Genomic DNA, 16264 nt, shown 5'->3' on the forward strand with positions numbered 1-16264 from the left:
GTCTCAATGATTGAGACCCAATCCATGTACAAATTGTGGATGCTGTTAAGCCAAGCACATCTAACTCATTTATTGGCACCCTCCTTGCATCGTGTCACTTCTGTGTATGATGAAGGTGTGTTGGAATAAGCAAAAGAGAGGAGACATTCTTAGCATAATAACAGATTCCAAGCATACCAAGAAGGAGCAAAAAGACTGGGGATGTTCTGATACTAAGCTTTTTCTCTTACCTTTTAAAACTAAGGCTTCAGTGGCTTCATGTCTCTAAACATTGCTTTACTCAAGGGGGATTTTTTTTTTTTTCTCCTTTCATTCATCAGTTAAAGTGCACCTCACACAGACATAGGATATCATTGTGTGCACCACCATGATTGGTAGCAGCAGTGTAGAACATGCACATAAAAATCAACTTAAGTACTACTGCACAGCATTAAAGTCATGGCCTAAATCAGAGCATGTACACTATGTTCATTTCTAATCTTGTGAATCACTGCTCTGGTTTGAACTGTATTTTATTTGCTTCCCAGGCTTCACAATACGAAATTGATATTTCATATTTCTACCATTTTTTAAAAACATTTATCCAGGGTGTTGAGTTTGCTAGATTTTTTTTTTTTTTTTGCCTCTTTTCGCACAGTTTTAAAATGACACCTGATGGTTGCCCTGTAGTACATGGTCAGTCCTCTGCTGTTGACCCCTAATTAGCTCGGATTAAACAGTTGGGAACTACATGATTGGCGCCCCAACAATAGTTGTTGAGGGTCTAATTTTCTGCAGCCACATCTTGTCAGTTGTCAGGGGATTTGAAGATCTGTAACCTCTAGCCATCTTCCTCCTGCTAACAATTCCCTTTGTCTTTGTGTAGGATTATTATGACTGACAAAAGGGTGGAAGATTTTATACCAAAGGTGCTGAGTGGATAAACCGAAAATGTCACGATACACAAATGGAATAAGATAATCTGACACCCTGCATTAAACATTGTTAACACAGAGCTGTTGTTCTTGCCTAAAAATGGAGAATTCTTCATTTTCCCCAACCTTAATATTAATTTTTTAGTTAAACTTAGGTTGCAGTTGATGTGTACCTGGCTGTCAGTACTTCAAGGATGTGACGAATAGTAATACTAGTATTATTAATATTTCCCATCCAAGAAGCAGTTTTAAACTTAACATTTATCATTTACTACAGTATTTTCTACCATTGGTAAAGTTGCTGTGTGACATGGAATTTTCCTAGGCTTTATAACATAATGATACAGCATTTCCTTAACTAAACAAACTTGACAAACATGCAGCTCCAAGGTAAACTAGGTCCAGGCTGTGTTTAGATGCATTTCACCATGTTGCAAAATATCAAAGGATGAGCCTGGAGACAAAGGCAAGATTGATGGAAAAAGGTTGACCGAGGTTCAGCGCCGGGGTCGAGGCTACGGCTGCCACTCTTCCACTTAATGCTGTGTAATTAGATTGAGATCTTGAGTGAGGATGGGAGGAAAAAACCCAGGGAACATTAGATTAATTAAAAATTTATGCATAATTCATAATTAAAAAGGAATTCATAATTTGAAATGATTAGCGCCCTCAGCGCCATCCTGTGACCCTGCCAGGATGCACAGGGACTGGGCCGGCTTAGTTAACTCCCCCTCGATCTCATAGGCCCCGGCGCCACATGGATGCCCCCTGGGTGCCAGTTGCACTTCACTCCCAGACTACACAATCAAGCCCAGGCAACTCCCAGAGGAGCCAAGATGGCTCCTTGCAATGTCAGTCCAGTGTCAAGTGGCGGACATCTTAGTCAGGGCGTCATTCAATGAGAATGAGGGAGAATGTAAAAAGACAGGACGAGAGGATGTTGAACTTGAATGCATGATGATGGGTTTTAATGAATGCTGCTTCTTTGATCATAAAGTTCTCCCTTTGTTGTGGGTTTGAGTTAGAGATAGACGGTTATGAAACTGAGAAGAACTGGGCTCAGATCATGGTGAGACTTACCCATGCCACGGAGCAGACAGGAAGGAAGAGGTGAGGAAGTTCCTACGGGGACCTTAAGACTCTATTTCTTTTGACCTCCCTGCCAACCCAGATTGAGTGTGTACACGAGCAGCTCATCCCTCCTGCTTTTACGCTGCTGTCTCAGTGCCTCAATCCCATAAGGCCTATGAGAAGGGGGTGGATGTACAAAAAGCTGGCGAGGGAAAGATTTAAAAAAAAAAGACATGAAGTGACAGCAAGTGAGGGAGAGGAAGAAAGAGGTAAAGAGGGAGTTGCATCGAGTTCCCCAGGCATAAAAAGCCACTGAACTCTTCCTGACCTCTGACATAATAAGCATATCATTTTTTGGGCTGCCCTGCTTTCCATTGAGTGTTATACTGATACGCTTTGATTTTTATCCTGGTACGCTGACACAACCGTTAGCTATCCAGTGTGATCCACATTTTGATTCAGAGATGAAAGCCACCGAGGCACTTTGAAATGCACAGCCCCTACCCTGTGCCCAGTGGACCCTGAGTTAATAATGACAGTGGGCACTGCACACCCTCCAAACACCACCCCCAGCCCCCGCTGTGGTGACACAGGCACAACGAGCTTGACCCTGGCTGGGTGTGAATAATTGGCATGCAGGGGGTTGTGGGAGGTGTTGCATCTGTCATGATGCTTCTGCAGTTGTCTTATTTATCTTTGTCCTAGGAGAATATCTTGCATGCAATGCTTTGCTACAGTGAAATGAAGCACAAGTAGAATTTTAACACTGTACATGGAAAACCTGGAGTATTTTTAAAGACTTTTTAGAGAAGATAGATTTTTTTCCCCTGCATTATTATATCATGTGAGTTATTATTTTTGTGGTACTGTATTTGAAAACACCATAGGAGGATCCATTGTATCTTAAGGTGTAGAAAATACTTGGGCTGTGTTTCCCCATCTCTTAGTTGACACCAGATATTTTGGATACTGAATGTCTTGTCTTTAGTTTTGTCTTTTTGTGAACATCTAGATTTAATCTGCATGTCCCTTGCTTTCCAGCTCTGCATGAGCAGGCACAGGCAGGCCTTTTGTGTGTGACCTCTGGTCCATACATCCCCACTGCAGCCATCAGTATCACTGTCCAGTGTCTAGCACACTGTCAGCTATTGTTGGGTTCTCAACCTGCCCCACGTAGCCTTGTGCTTTTTTTTTTTTTTTTTCTCCGGGAGTAAACAGCAGCCAATTGTCAGAGGGGGAGCAGGCCGGCGTGACAGAGGTGGAAAGCTAATGAAGTTATTTGACGGCAGCCCTGGCCACGGAGCGAGAGGTGAGGCGGAGTGGACAAGCGCCTGGCAGCGAGACGGATGAGGCGCAAGAGAGAAGCATGGCGAAGGGGAGAGAAACAGGGAAGAGAACGGGGATGGAAGTAGCGTTGGTGGCAGGTGGCAGAAGGGTGTGATAACATGGAGACAAACTGAAAGCATCGTCAACCCTGAGCTAGAAGAGCCTTACAGTATCATGCACAGGGAGCTGACATTGGCCTTGGTATGTAGTCACACAGGCAGGAAGCTCACAGAAGAGAAGTCCAGTCACCCAGAGATGCCTGTCTCCTTGGATGTGTGTTCACTTCACACAATCATCTGCCAGAGACCGAATGCTCATGATGCTATTGTGATTGTGACAATTCTGAGAGACAAAAGGCGAAAGTGTAAGTTTGGCATTGTAGGCTGAATTGTTCCTGTTGATACTTTGCTCTGGCTTTTTGTTACTGAGCCATCAGCTTGGAGAAATAAAAAACTTGCCCATTGGATTAGGCTACTAAATAATTCATTGGGCTCTGTAACATAGATTCTGAGTGGAAATGCACTCTATTTATAGCGACACTCCAAAAGGTCACTGGAGTGGTGTGACTTTGTCTGTGAGTGCATGGCCTGGGGTTGTTTTTGTTCTCATGAGGCCACAGAGGAGAAGAATTTTAGAATCTTAAGTTTGTGTTGAGTCTGTATTTGTCATTGTGGCTCATGTACATCCCAGCATTTGCGTATGGTTTGAATTCAGCATGTGTACTGTTGTATGTGGCAACACAAAGTAAGGATTTTATCCCAAGATATAAGTATGTGTTTGTGCGGGTCAAGGGGATAGTGTATTTTTATGTGTATTTGTAAGACAGTGACCAAGTGCGCTGTCCCTGTCTGATCCGACATGGCCCAACATGCTTCTAATTAGAGGACGTCCTTCCAGGTGCTGACCAGGTTATACTTAGCCTGCCCGCTGACATCTGACGGTGTGACATTTCCAGCTGGTGCTGCATGCGACCCTGCGCCACTGCCCCTGAACTTGAAGGTCAATACCCCCCACACACCCACCCACCCCATCCCATCCCACCGCTCAACCTCGTCCTTTTCCCCCTCTTGAACTGCGGGCCCGGCCTGCCATGGCGTGGTTCTGTGACATCGTGCAACTGCTTTGGTGGTCAAAACACCAGCACCTGTCCCCTTTTCCTGCCCTGTATCCCATGTCTCTGAGGCCTCTATCCCTCTGGCATAGATCATCATTAATCAGAGGGGCCGGAGCCGGCACAGATTGATGATGCGAGCAGGGGGCAGCAGGCCTGTGGCGGTTAGAGATGTTAGGTGAGACGGTAGGGCGAGGAGTGGAGCAGTTCTCTGCTGGGGCCAGAGGAGACTGGACAGCAATCTGCCCAAGAGTGATAACCTCTGTTATATCCATCCCGCGTCTGTGTGTGCCTGTTAGTGTGTGAGACAGAGAGATTGTACATTCCAGGGTGTACAGATTGTTTGAAGTGTCAACGGTTGAGTCAGAAGATGTGTAGATGTGTGTGTGTGTGTGTGTGTGTGTATATATATATATGTGTATATATGTGTGTGTGTGTGTGTGTGTGTGTGTATACGTGTGTGTGTGTGTGTGTGTGTGTGTGTGTGTGTGTGTGTGTATGTGTGTGTGTGTGTGTGTGTGTGTGTGTATACGTGTGTGTGTGTGTGTGTATACGTGTGTGTGTGTATACGTGTGTGTATACGTGTGTGTGTGTGTGTGTGTGTGTGTGTGTGTATACGTGTGTGTGTGTGTGTGTGTGTGTGTGTACGTGTGTATACGTGTGTGTGTGTGTGTGTGTGTATACGTGTGTGTGTGTGTACGTGTGTATACGTGTGTGTGTGTATGTGTGTGTGTGTATACGTGTGTGTGTCTATCGATATGTGTGTGTATATCGATGTGTGTGTGTGTATGTATATGTATGTGTGTGTGTGTGTGTATGTATATGTATGTGTGTGTGTGTGTATATGTATGCATGCATGCATGCATGTATGTATGTATGTATGTGTGTACATGTATGTGTATATATATATATTTGTGTGTACATGTATGTATATATATATATGTGTACAGTGTCTCAGTGTTTATTGCCATTTTAAATTTCAACAGTGAGCTATAGTGGGTGTAAACCTTCGTTTTAGTACAGAATGTAGTGGAACGTGCTGAGAGACACAGAGACACGCTTACCCCGCTGCTCCTTTCTTGGCGGCTATCGGAAGTTGCTCCATGTCTAATTATTAATTATTCATCTAAGGCGGATTAGATGTGGCCCAGTTTCTGTTAAAGATGACTGTTGAGCAGAGGGATCCATGTGACAGTTCACTCCCTAACCTAGGTTACACACTGCAGAGATGACAGATAAGGCTTCAGATGATTGCTATCGCGTTCCACAAAAGTACCAGAATTATTTCATGTCCTTATGTCTGAAGAGGATTTAGACAATGTTAGAGGGAAGAAAATATTACAAAAACCGGACTTTAAGTAGAATGGTGCTAAGAACAAAGTGCACAGAATGGATGGGATGGTGAAAGCAGCAGTGTGAAGGACAAAAGAAGAAGGAAAGGACTTGGGAATTTGTTGTAGATGCCCTAAAGACTTAGAAAGAAGGACACCCATGAGGTTGCATCCTCTCGGTTGGCCCACAGTATGCCAACTGTAGCAACTGTTGCAGCGATGAGACTATGAAAATCCACTCTGGTTCACTTTGTTGTTCCATTTAATTTGAATAGTCATGCATCACACGTTATGTTGTGTGTGTATACAGTCCTCTTCAGTCATATTAAGCTTGAAAGTAAAATGTCCTTATGACATATTACATTAACCTTAGGTGTTATTGTTTTCTCTTCACTTAGCACCGTAAAAAAATTTAAGATAGATGCTTATTATAAGCATCTATTTTAGCACCCCATCCGCCCACCAACCCACATCAATTTCTCCTCTTCATGTCTTCTCATTCTTTCAGTCTTTTTGTCTTTCTGGCTGCAGCGGCAAACCAGAGGGAGACGCTCAAATCTCCATTCCACCTGAAGGAAGAGCCCAAAGTAGAGGAAACGCTGAGCCCTAGACCATCCTCCCAGTCCCAGAGCCAGGTCCAGCCAAGCTTTCCTGCGACTTTCTGCCAGGAAGGACCAACAGGGGCTGCAGCAGTCACAGAGCGCCCAGGGCCACCGAAACCAAGGGAAGGAAGCCCCATGGCTAAGAACAGCTTGCTGAGCCAGGATATCAACGTTAAGGTGGCCTCTGAGCTGCTGATTAAGCTTTCAGGTAGGGTGGGTAGTCTATGGATTTTTATGATATGTTTGCAATAAGGGGGAAATGCAAATGAGCTTGTAGTTCTCAGATTTACCTATGCAACAGTCCACACTATTCTGTAATTATTTTAAATCTAAAGAAAACTAAATCCATGGTCTTTAAAAGATGTATGCATATACTATATTTTCTTAGTTTGTGTAAAATCGTACGCTAGCATACTTGAATATGTTTTAAAAAAAAAAAAAAGAAAGAAAGAAAGAAAGAAAGAAAGAAAAAAAACAGTCAACATGTATTTCCAGAGAACAGTCCATGCATGCCCTGTGTTATTGATAGCTGTGGTGTTGCTCAGCTGTTTGAGTTAAAGATCAGCCAGTACCAGCTTGGGAGGTTACCTTTAGGCCAACGGTTATGTCACTGACTGCCATAAAAGGTTTCTGATGTTTTCTACCATGGCACACCTAACCAAGCTAAAATTGTTGGCTTCACAAAGGTGAGCAAAGTGTACCTGTGGGGAATAAGGCAGAATGGTGGAATGGCCTCTGTTCTAGTTGGTGGCTACAAGGACTTTGTTTCCTCTGTGATGATATTCGGGTCGCTTGTCTTGACCCTTCATTTTCTTTCCACCCTTCTCTGCATCAGACTATTCCAACTTTGGAACAAGGGGTAGTTTTTTTGTTTTTGTTTTTGTTTTTTGTTTTTTTGGTAGTAATTTTCTCTTCTTAAGTTCCTCTACAAAACAAGACAGACAACTGGCAGATAAAATACTGTATCTACTTGCGTTATTGAACTTAAAACCCATCCCTGACTTGCCCTTTGTTCCATGACGATTTTTGACATGCACCATGTCTCAACCTGTGTGGACCACTGATATCATCCAGTGCAGCATGATTTAGCCTTTACAGCTTCTGGTTTGAGTTCAGCAAGAATGTAACAAGTCCTTAGGCAGGGACTCCAGCTTGGTTCTTAATTTCATAGCACATTGCGTGTAATGCACTTGACATTATGTCAATGGTAACTGTTGCTTTTCAATTTCTAAGTCAAGTCAATTTTATTTATATAGCACCAAATAATAATAGAATTTAGAAAGGCCCCACCTCCCATTCTACTCTTGGAGACCCTAGGAACCACAACTTAGCCTGCATTCTGGGAGTGCAGTGTTCTAGTGGGGTAATAGGGTACTATGAACTATTTAAGATATAATGATGTCTGACTATCAAGGGCTTTATAGGTGTGGAGGAGGATTTTAAGCTCTATTCTGGATTTTACAGGGAGCCAGTGCAGTGATGCTAACACAGGAGAAATGTGATCTATTTTCCTATTTCCTGTCAGTACTCATGCTGCAGCATTCTGGATCAACTGGAGAGTCTTCAGTGACTTGTTTGGACAGCCTGATAATAAGGAATTACAATAATCCAGCCTAGAAACTAACAAATGTATGGACTAGTTTTTCTGCATATTTTTGAAACAGGAAGTGCCTGATTTTTGCAATTTTACGCAAGTGAAAAAAAGGCAGTCCTTGAAGTTTCTTATGTGGGAGTTAAAGGACATATCCTGATAAAAGATAAATCAGAGGTCCCTAACAGTGGTGCTGGAGGCCAGGGCAATGCCATCTAGAGTAACTATATCATTAGATAATGTGTTTCTGAGGTGTTTGGTGCCAGGCCCAATAACTTCAGTTTTGTCTGAGTGTAATAGTTGAAAATAACAGGTCATCCAGGTCTTTATGCCCTTAAGACATGCTTCAAGTTCGGCTAACTGATTAGTTTCATCTGGCTTCCTTTATAAGTATAATATGGTATCATCTGCATAACAATTGAAGTTTATAGAGTGTTTCCTAATAATATTGCCTAAGGGAAGCATATATAAGGTGAATAGAGTTGGTCCAAGCAGAGAACCTTGTGGAACTCAGTGTCTAACTTTTGAGTATATGGAGGATTTATCACTAATGTGTACAAACTGAAATTGATCTGATAAATGGGACTTAAAGAAGCTTAGAGCTGTTCCTTTAATGTCGATTAAATGTTCCAGTCTCTGTAATAGGATGTGATGGTCAATGGTGTCAAATGTAGCACTAAGATCAAACAAGACACGTACGGAGACAAGTCCTTTGTCCGATGCAATTAGAAGGTAATTTGTAACTTTCACCAGTGCTGTCTCTTTGCTATGATGCACTCTAAATCCTGACTGAAGATCCTCAAAGAAATTAATGTTCTGTAGAAAGCCACACAACTGACTGGAGACTGCTCCCTTGAGGATCTTAGAGAGAAAGGGAAGGTTAGATAAGGGTCTATAGTTGGCTAAAACACTTGGATAAAGAGTAGGCTTTTTAAGAAGAGGTTTGCTTACAGCTGCTTTAAATGACTAAACAATTTGTGTCACTGCTAAATACAGTTTAAAGCCACTGCTTATTTTAGCCTACATCCAAAATCAGTATTGAATGCCAGGTCTAGTTCAAGTGTGTTTTGGACAGGTGTTTGTCCTCTGTGGGCTGCTGGAGTGTATCTCTCAGGCTATCAAGAATGAAATTTCCTGAAGTACACATCAGTATGCACCAACAGAGCTGGCTTTTCTAGCTATATAATCTGCACAAAAATGTTTTCCCTGATTTAAAAATAAATTGTAATACATGCATGCCGTGTGCATTTTTCTGACTTAACACATATTTTTCAAATTTTAGTTAGTCTAAAACCTAGCAAGCCTCACGGACTACTTTTACTTTAGAAAAAAAATACAGATTGATTTCAACATTGGAATGATTACTACACTAGAATTGTGCAGCCATAAAATATACAGTGTGACACACTTGCAAATATGCACAGCATTAAAAACCACAAAGCAAATGGCAGTCTGATGGTGGCGCAGTGGGGCGTTGTTCTATCCGCGGCTCTTCATTCTGTGCCACTGTGTGCGTGCTTTACAGACACCTCACACACCGGTTGCCATTGTTCTCTCTGGGTCGACTGGTGTTCAGAGTGACTCATGCAGGCTGGGAGCTCTGTGGTACTACACGTGTGCTGCTCCACTGCCTGGCCCCAGGTCACGTTTCCCTGTGTCTGTGCATGTGCTTTTGTGTGCGGGTTTGAGGAAGACAAAACTGACATGATTACTACTTTGAAAGAACACATAAAACAAATACAAGACATTGGCCTTGGTGTGTAGAGAAATTGAGAGAATGATGTGGGCAGTACATAATTCCTCTACTGTACTGCCTCCACCTATGTTCTTTGTTTCATCACTGTTATCCCTCTGTCTCCTACTTTTTTTGCTGTTTCCTTGCACTGACATTATCCTGCCAGTTTATTTGGTACTCAAGCAGCATGGCCAGCATTTATCCCCTCCCATCACTTACACTAGCTCTGCAAGGTTGACCTAGGTTAGGGAAAGATGCTGCAGCGTTCATCCGTCCGCTGGCTCCCTCTGCCCCCTCACACAGTCCTTGGAGCGCAGTGCCGTCCATTGCCATGGCAACAGCGGGGGCGGTAGATGGAGAGGGCTGTCTAGAGTGACAGCCTTGACAAGAGTCTGGACCCTCAAATGACCCTGGGGGGAAGGGAAGGAGAAATAGATGGTGAGGAGGAAAGGAGAGAGCCAGGGAAAGGTCAGTGCCGTTACAGTCACGTGTGATTCCAGTCATGAGGTTCAAGGGCATCTACACTGCAACTTTTCTCTGTCCTCTGTTAAAGGTCAGCCCCAGAATACAATAAACCAGTAAGGATACTTAAATAGGGAAATCACATTTGGGAGTGTAGGCTAAGCATTTTATTTGTTAAAAACATCACTGTTAGTCTGTTTAAAAACTGCTTATTTCCTCCCTCTTGCTTGTCAGTACAGCAAATAGACACAACCTAATTAAATTTCTGCTGCTCATCCTTCCTCGACCATGGCATCGGACAGTCAGAGCAAGTGGGGTTGTCATCATTACTGCCCATTGTGCTGTAACATGAGTTGCATCATCCCTTTAACTAGGTCACTTCTTCTCCGCTCTCTCTCCTTCCCCCTCTCTCCCTTATCAAACATTGGTTGGTTGTGTTGAGTCGCCTTGCTAGCGCTACCTCCCCCACATCTGTTTAAAACCAGGCTGCTGGTGTCTGGGGGCTAATTACGCCAGGCTAAATAGTCCCTGGCGCCAGCGGCTAACGTGTCCTAGCAGATGGGCACTGGTGTTGTAGGGCAAGGGGAACATGGCGTCACAGGAAGGGAGGGGGAAGGGGAGGTGGAGGACCCTAGGTGATGCCCTGGCAGACTGGCATCGTGTGGGTAACAGCCGTGCCACCCACTCACCATCCAGCCACCCTTTATAGGTGTGAAATCGCACTTAGTACTCGCTTAACTCATTCCTCATTTCTTAGGAACAGGCCTTCCGTCTCTGAGGACATTTTACAGGCCCTCTCCCCTCTACAGTGCTCGTCAGATAAGATAATAAAAGTTGCCTGAAATAATTTTGACCACTACGTAGCAGGAAGAGTGTGAAATTTTCACTGTCAACTAGATAAACTGAAAGTTTGGTTTACATGATGTGCCAGAGAAAGTTGTGTGATTTATATTTTTTCACTTAAAAGATAACTCCTGACTTTTCACTTTTAATTCAGCTAAAACATTAATTGTTGTAATTCTGCTGTACCACTCCATATTGCTAGTAGAATGCATTAATTGAAATACAGCAGAAAAGTGGTAGAAAACACAGTTACAGTATGCAGCTGGATTTTTGTGTTTTTTTTTTTTTTCCTTTTTTTGCAGCAGCAGCCTGGTTGGCCGTGTATGATCACCTCAAGGTAACCACAGTGGATCATTGTTCATAATGGCTCTGAGCTTACTAGCTACAGGTAGATTATACAATGTACATTGCCTGGTGCCTTCTGTTGGAGCAGTAAGGATTTAGTCGAGGGAAATGTGAGGATTTCCTAAAGTTTAAAAGCAGTTTAGGATGACTGATGCAGACTGATGTTTCCGCCAAACATTTCCATTGCAGTGATGGTGCACTGAAAACAGGTTTGGCCCTTTTTTAGCTATTGTCAGCGCAATTTCATTAGAAACAGCCAATTATCACCAGAACACCAGCATCTTTACTCAGACTAGCTTGAGTTGCATGCTGTTGTACTACTCCTCCTGCCTGTGTACCATGAATAGTAGAGCACAGCTGAAGGTTAGGAAAATATGTCCTAGAAATGGCTGTGCTGCACTGTAACTGTTATGTGACAAAGAGAATGATTAAATCTTTCTATTAAAATAACTAGTATCTGTATAGTTTGAAAAATGAGGGAAGTGTTGATTTCTTTGACTTCCTGGAGAAAATACCACCAAGCAAGTTATGGAATAAACCAAAAACTAAGCAAAAAGAGCACTGAAATAATAATAAATATATGTAGCCTTTCCCCTTTTAGTTAGTAACCGAATGTAACGCTCATCATTAACTATTATCTTTACTCTCACATAAAAGGATTCACTATTTACTCAGTATGGCTTATCACAGCATACTGTCTAAGCAGTTCATCATTCTAATTCACAACACCGGCATTAGTGGACAGTCTTACTTTATGTTAAGCTCTACACTGCTCTGACAGTGTCCTCACCATGCCCCCTCAATGTGTCCGCTCGCTGACCTCCCTTACTCCCACCCTCCCTACCTCCATACTCTGTCTCACTGGCTCCTCATCAGTGCCTATAGTTCTATTTACAGAAAAGCAGAGCTGATTCCTTTGGCCCCTTACTATATATGTTTGTTTCCTGAGTGCCTAGTTTAAAAATTAGACATGATTGACAGAATCACTGTGGCAATCACTTGGCGTCTTTTGTCTTGACCTTATATGATAAAGTTTTAGTAGCCTTGGATCAGCCCTGGCTTGCGCTAAATGTTTTTGTTTAGGACTGCTTTATAAGGGCCATATCTGGCTCCTTATGGGCTGTTTATCAAGCACACTGCTCTGGAGTCAGATGTAGTTGCAGTTTGCAACTGTCAGAAGGCTGAACTACTGAGAGCTAGCTGGTCGAGGATCAATTGTAGCAGCAGCTGTCTGTGAAGTCTGCAGGCAAGGCTGCTGTGGCTCCCACATGACATGCAGTCTCCACACTGCAGCCTTTGAAGCGCCTGAACTCTTCACCCCTGTCTGAGCAGGTCGACTAGAGAGCAGGAGAATAGAGAGAGAGAGGGAGGGAGGGAGAGAGAGAGAGAGGGAGAGAGAGAGAGAGGAGAGAGAGAGAGAGAGAGAGAGAGAGATGGGGGCAAGGATAGAGAAATGTGGAATAACAGAGCAGGGAGAAGGGTAGACCAGGATAACAGGAGGGGGGAGAGGTGGAGAGGTTGTCATTTAGGCTCTAGCCATTCCTCATCCTGCTGTCCTCCCCCAGCTCTTTTCTCTCATCCCGTTTTCTTCTTTCCTCTCTTACCCTCGGGTGCTCTTTTTCTGGCACTGTTTGACAATTTTTTCCCTCTCTTTACCCTTCCTCTTTGCCTCTCCCTCTGTCTGTCTCCCTCACTCCCCATCTTTCGAAGTTTTTGCTCCTATGCTGTCTAAGCATCAAAATGGTGCAATAAATTGACTTTGCATGCACTAAATCTCTAATGCTATGTTGCTTTTTTTGTCTAAGTGTGGTTAGAAATCTATCCTGGGTCTTTACCTTCCTACTGTACATTCTCAGCAAACGGGCTGTCACGTCCACACAGATTCAAGTAGACACCTGAGGTCAAAGTTGATCACTAAAAACAGAACATTGCAAGAACCCCAGTCACTTTTGTTCTGACTCAAAACTTGAGTAGTGCTGCATCAGAGAGAACAAGGTATGTGTTGTGCACTTAGAGTGAATTGTCATACAGCTCACATTCACACATATCGTAAAAGTGCGCAACATGGTTGCCTTTATATACCTAGTGGAGCTCGAAGAAGCTTTTATTTGTAACTATTTACTTTGCAACTATTGCAACTATTTTTTCTCTCTTTGCACTCAGTTCTAAAAGTTCGATTAAAATAGAACAATATACCTCAGACAGGTCAAATGAATGTTAGTATTCGTGTGTACCCTCTCTCCCTTTTTAAATTTGGACATCGAAATTGAAAATGACGTTGGTAAGATAAATAATATTTCTGCTATTTGCATTGATTAATATTCTATTAAATCTAGGCCCCATTGTGAAAAATGTAATAAACTACGTTATGTGTAATGAAATAATACTTCAGATGTCAGTTCCACTGGTATTTAATATTTCCCAGATATTATCACGGAAATAGCTCCCATGTTTACCACTACTGTCCAGTTTTTTTTTATATCACAATATAAATCACCAAGTACCAGTTTTCATTTTTGAGTGGTACAACTATATTATAAGTTTAAAACACACACACACACACACACACACACACACACACACATAACTTAATAGCCTGCGGTTCAACCTCTTCTATTTCTCATAAATCAGGGAAGTATTTTTAGGTTTTATTTATATTTGTTGAGTTTCCTGGCATACTTTTAAGGAATATTAAAAGAAATTGGAGCAACACTGACACTAAAGAAAAGCAATGATATTTATTGAGAAAGGGCACGGCCACTTCTGTACACACACACATACATACACGCACACACATTCCTCCAGACCTGATTCCGTGACCCAATGGCAGCTGGTGTATCGTAGAGGAAGCTTCTGCACCAGGGGAAATGACACATACGTGCATAGACACACAGGGCACACGCTCACTCACTCTCTCAGATACAGACACACACACACAAGCTGGGTTCAGGCAGGCTGAGGGCTTCTTTTTATGGCTTCAGAACATTAGGTCATGACCTCGACCAAAAAGCCATAGCTTTATCAGTGTGGGAGGGAGGCCATGTTTTCATTTTTTATGTTGTCACAGGTAGACTTTTGATCTGGCCTACTGTGATGTGAGGCTTTCAATATGACGTTGTGTGTTTATGATCAAATATTTTCTCTCTGTGTCATGTGATCCCTCTGTAAGGGCTCTTTGGTATATAAGCATGTTTATTGCAGCACTGGGAAGTACATATAGTATCCTTTAGTATGTGCATGTGTTTTTGTGTGTGACTGTGTGTTATTGCAGCTCAGCAGTCCACTCCGCCTCTGTCGTTAGGGTGGTGATCCAGTGATAGAGGCTCGCGTGTCCCTTGGTTGACCCTTAGAGCGCAGTGCCCCCTACCCCTCCGCCCTCCTCTCTGGCTCTCCTCCTCTGCTCTGCCCCTCCATCAGCCTCTCCTAGGTTACTCTTGGCCAACTCTGGCCACCTGATTAAAGGATTAGTGGGACTGATGGTTGTCCATGTCCCCCCACATGCTGGCTACTACCAATAAACCAGACACCTGGACCAAGGAGGCTGGGGGGAGTTTACACTTTAATGCATCCGCATAAACACTATAGTACAATCACACTGATTGAGCTAGAAGTAGATACTCTTGCATGTTCACACGTGCGCACAATGTACTATGAGTCCAGTCTTGATGTTTCACACTGGCCTCCTTCAGCAGAGGAATCGAGAATGTGAGGGGAGGGGTGGCAGGGTTAGCGCAGGGTTACTGTCTTGTATCTCCCTCCCTCCCTCCTGTTTCTCTAGCTCTTCTAACCTCCCCCTGCCCCTCCTACTGCTCCCAATGCCCTGCCAAATTTATATATCCCATAATCGTGCTGAGTCGCCATGTCAGCAGCACTGTATCAACTGTACTGCTTTGTCTTGTTCCTGCTTGTCACCACACTGAGACACTGCCTCCTGCCATCATTCCAGTGAAACATCAACTACCTTGGACATACAGATGCTAAAGAATGTCCATACCAAGGTTTTGGGGTTTTTTTTCCCACCTTTAACCCAATTTATTTATTTATTTTTTTCCAAATCGTACAGTGCACACTGACTTTAGCCTATAGTAGCCCTGCTTTTAATATGCTAAATTTAGCTATTAGTGACCGTTAGAGAACCAATATCTGACAGCTCGGCAGCTCTGCATTAAGAAAATATAGCCTGCATCACAGTTTCCTTTTAATACTTTCCAGTATTTTTTTATGGCAGCCAATAGTCTTTTGTTTAATATCCATAGAGGGAGGAGAGAGTGTTTGATTCTGCAGATCAGCTCGGGACATTCCTAACAGATGCCATCTCCCTCTCAGCTATTTTTAGCCCGCTCACTTGGCCTCACCTTTTGAACTTGAATGAGAAATAAGTCAACGGCTGCTTTCAGGCCTTTCAGACCATTGTTTATGTGCTGAAAAAACTCCCTGGAATCAAACACTCTTACATCCCACACCTCTAGTTATCACAAACATAGACTGATGAATGCTTAGTTAATTTTAAGTGTTTTAGTTAGCATCTTTCCTGTTCTGTTCAGTGAACTACATGAGCTGCTCGAGCCTCCCCCAAGCGACAGTGTGACCTCCCGTTGCCCTCTTGCCCCAATAATCACACAGCTAGATGCCAACCGGCTCAGCTCGGCTTTAGAGGCAACACTCATGTTTTGGCTGTTATTTGGATTTCCCTATTTTAGATTTAATTCCATTCATACAGCATCTTGAAACATCTGTACTGGATGCCTGATTTAGTTGTACATTTGGGCAATAGTCAAAAAGTGCTGGGGGTTTTTTTGTTTGGTTTTTTTTAATTCTTTGAATACACCAGAAGAAGGAACAAGATCATTTATTCTTCAACTCAGTCTACTGCATGTCTGTCTGTCCTGAAAGAGAAATCCCTCTGTTGTTTTCTTTCCTTATCCAGATCAAG

At 43.0% G+C, this 16264-nt stretch overlaps 1 protein-coding gene across 2 annotated transcripts in view; it reads left to right on the forward strand.

Annotated features, from left to right (window-relative positions):
* The window catches only part of znf827 (zinc finger protein 827), a 67125-nt gene that overhangs the window by 25940 nt on the left and 24921 nt on the right, over positions 1-16264 (forward strand). For both annotated transcript variants that reach the window (XM_040144866.1, XM_040144867.1), the window contains exon 5: positions 6285-6563. In XM_040144866.1, the coding sequence (XP_040000800.1) occupies positions 6285-6563 (279 nt within the window). The remainder of the gene's footprint in view (positions 1-6284; positions 6564-16264) is intronic.

Source organism: Xiphias gladius, chromosome 15 (assembly GCF_016859285.1).
Source record: "Xiphias gladius isolate SHS-SW01 ecotype Sanya breed wild chromosome 15, ASM1685928v1, whole genome shotgun sequence".
Classification (NCBI taxonomy): Eukaryota; Metazoa; Chordata; class Actinopteri; order Istiophoriformes; family Xiphiidae; genus Xiphias; species Xiphias gladius.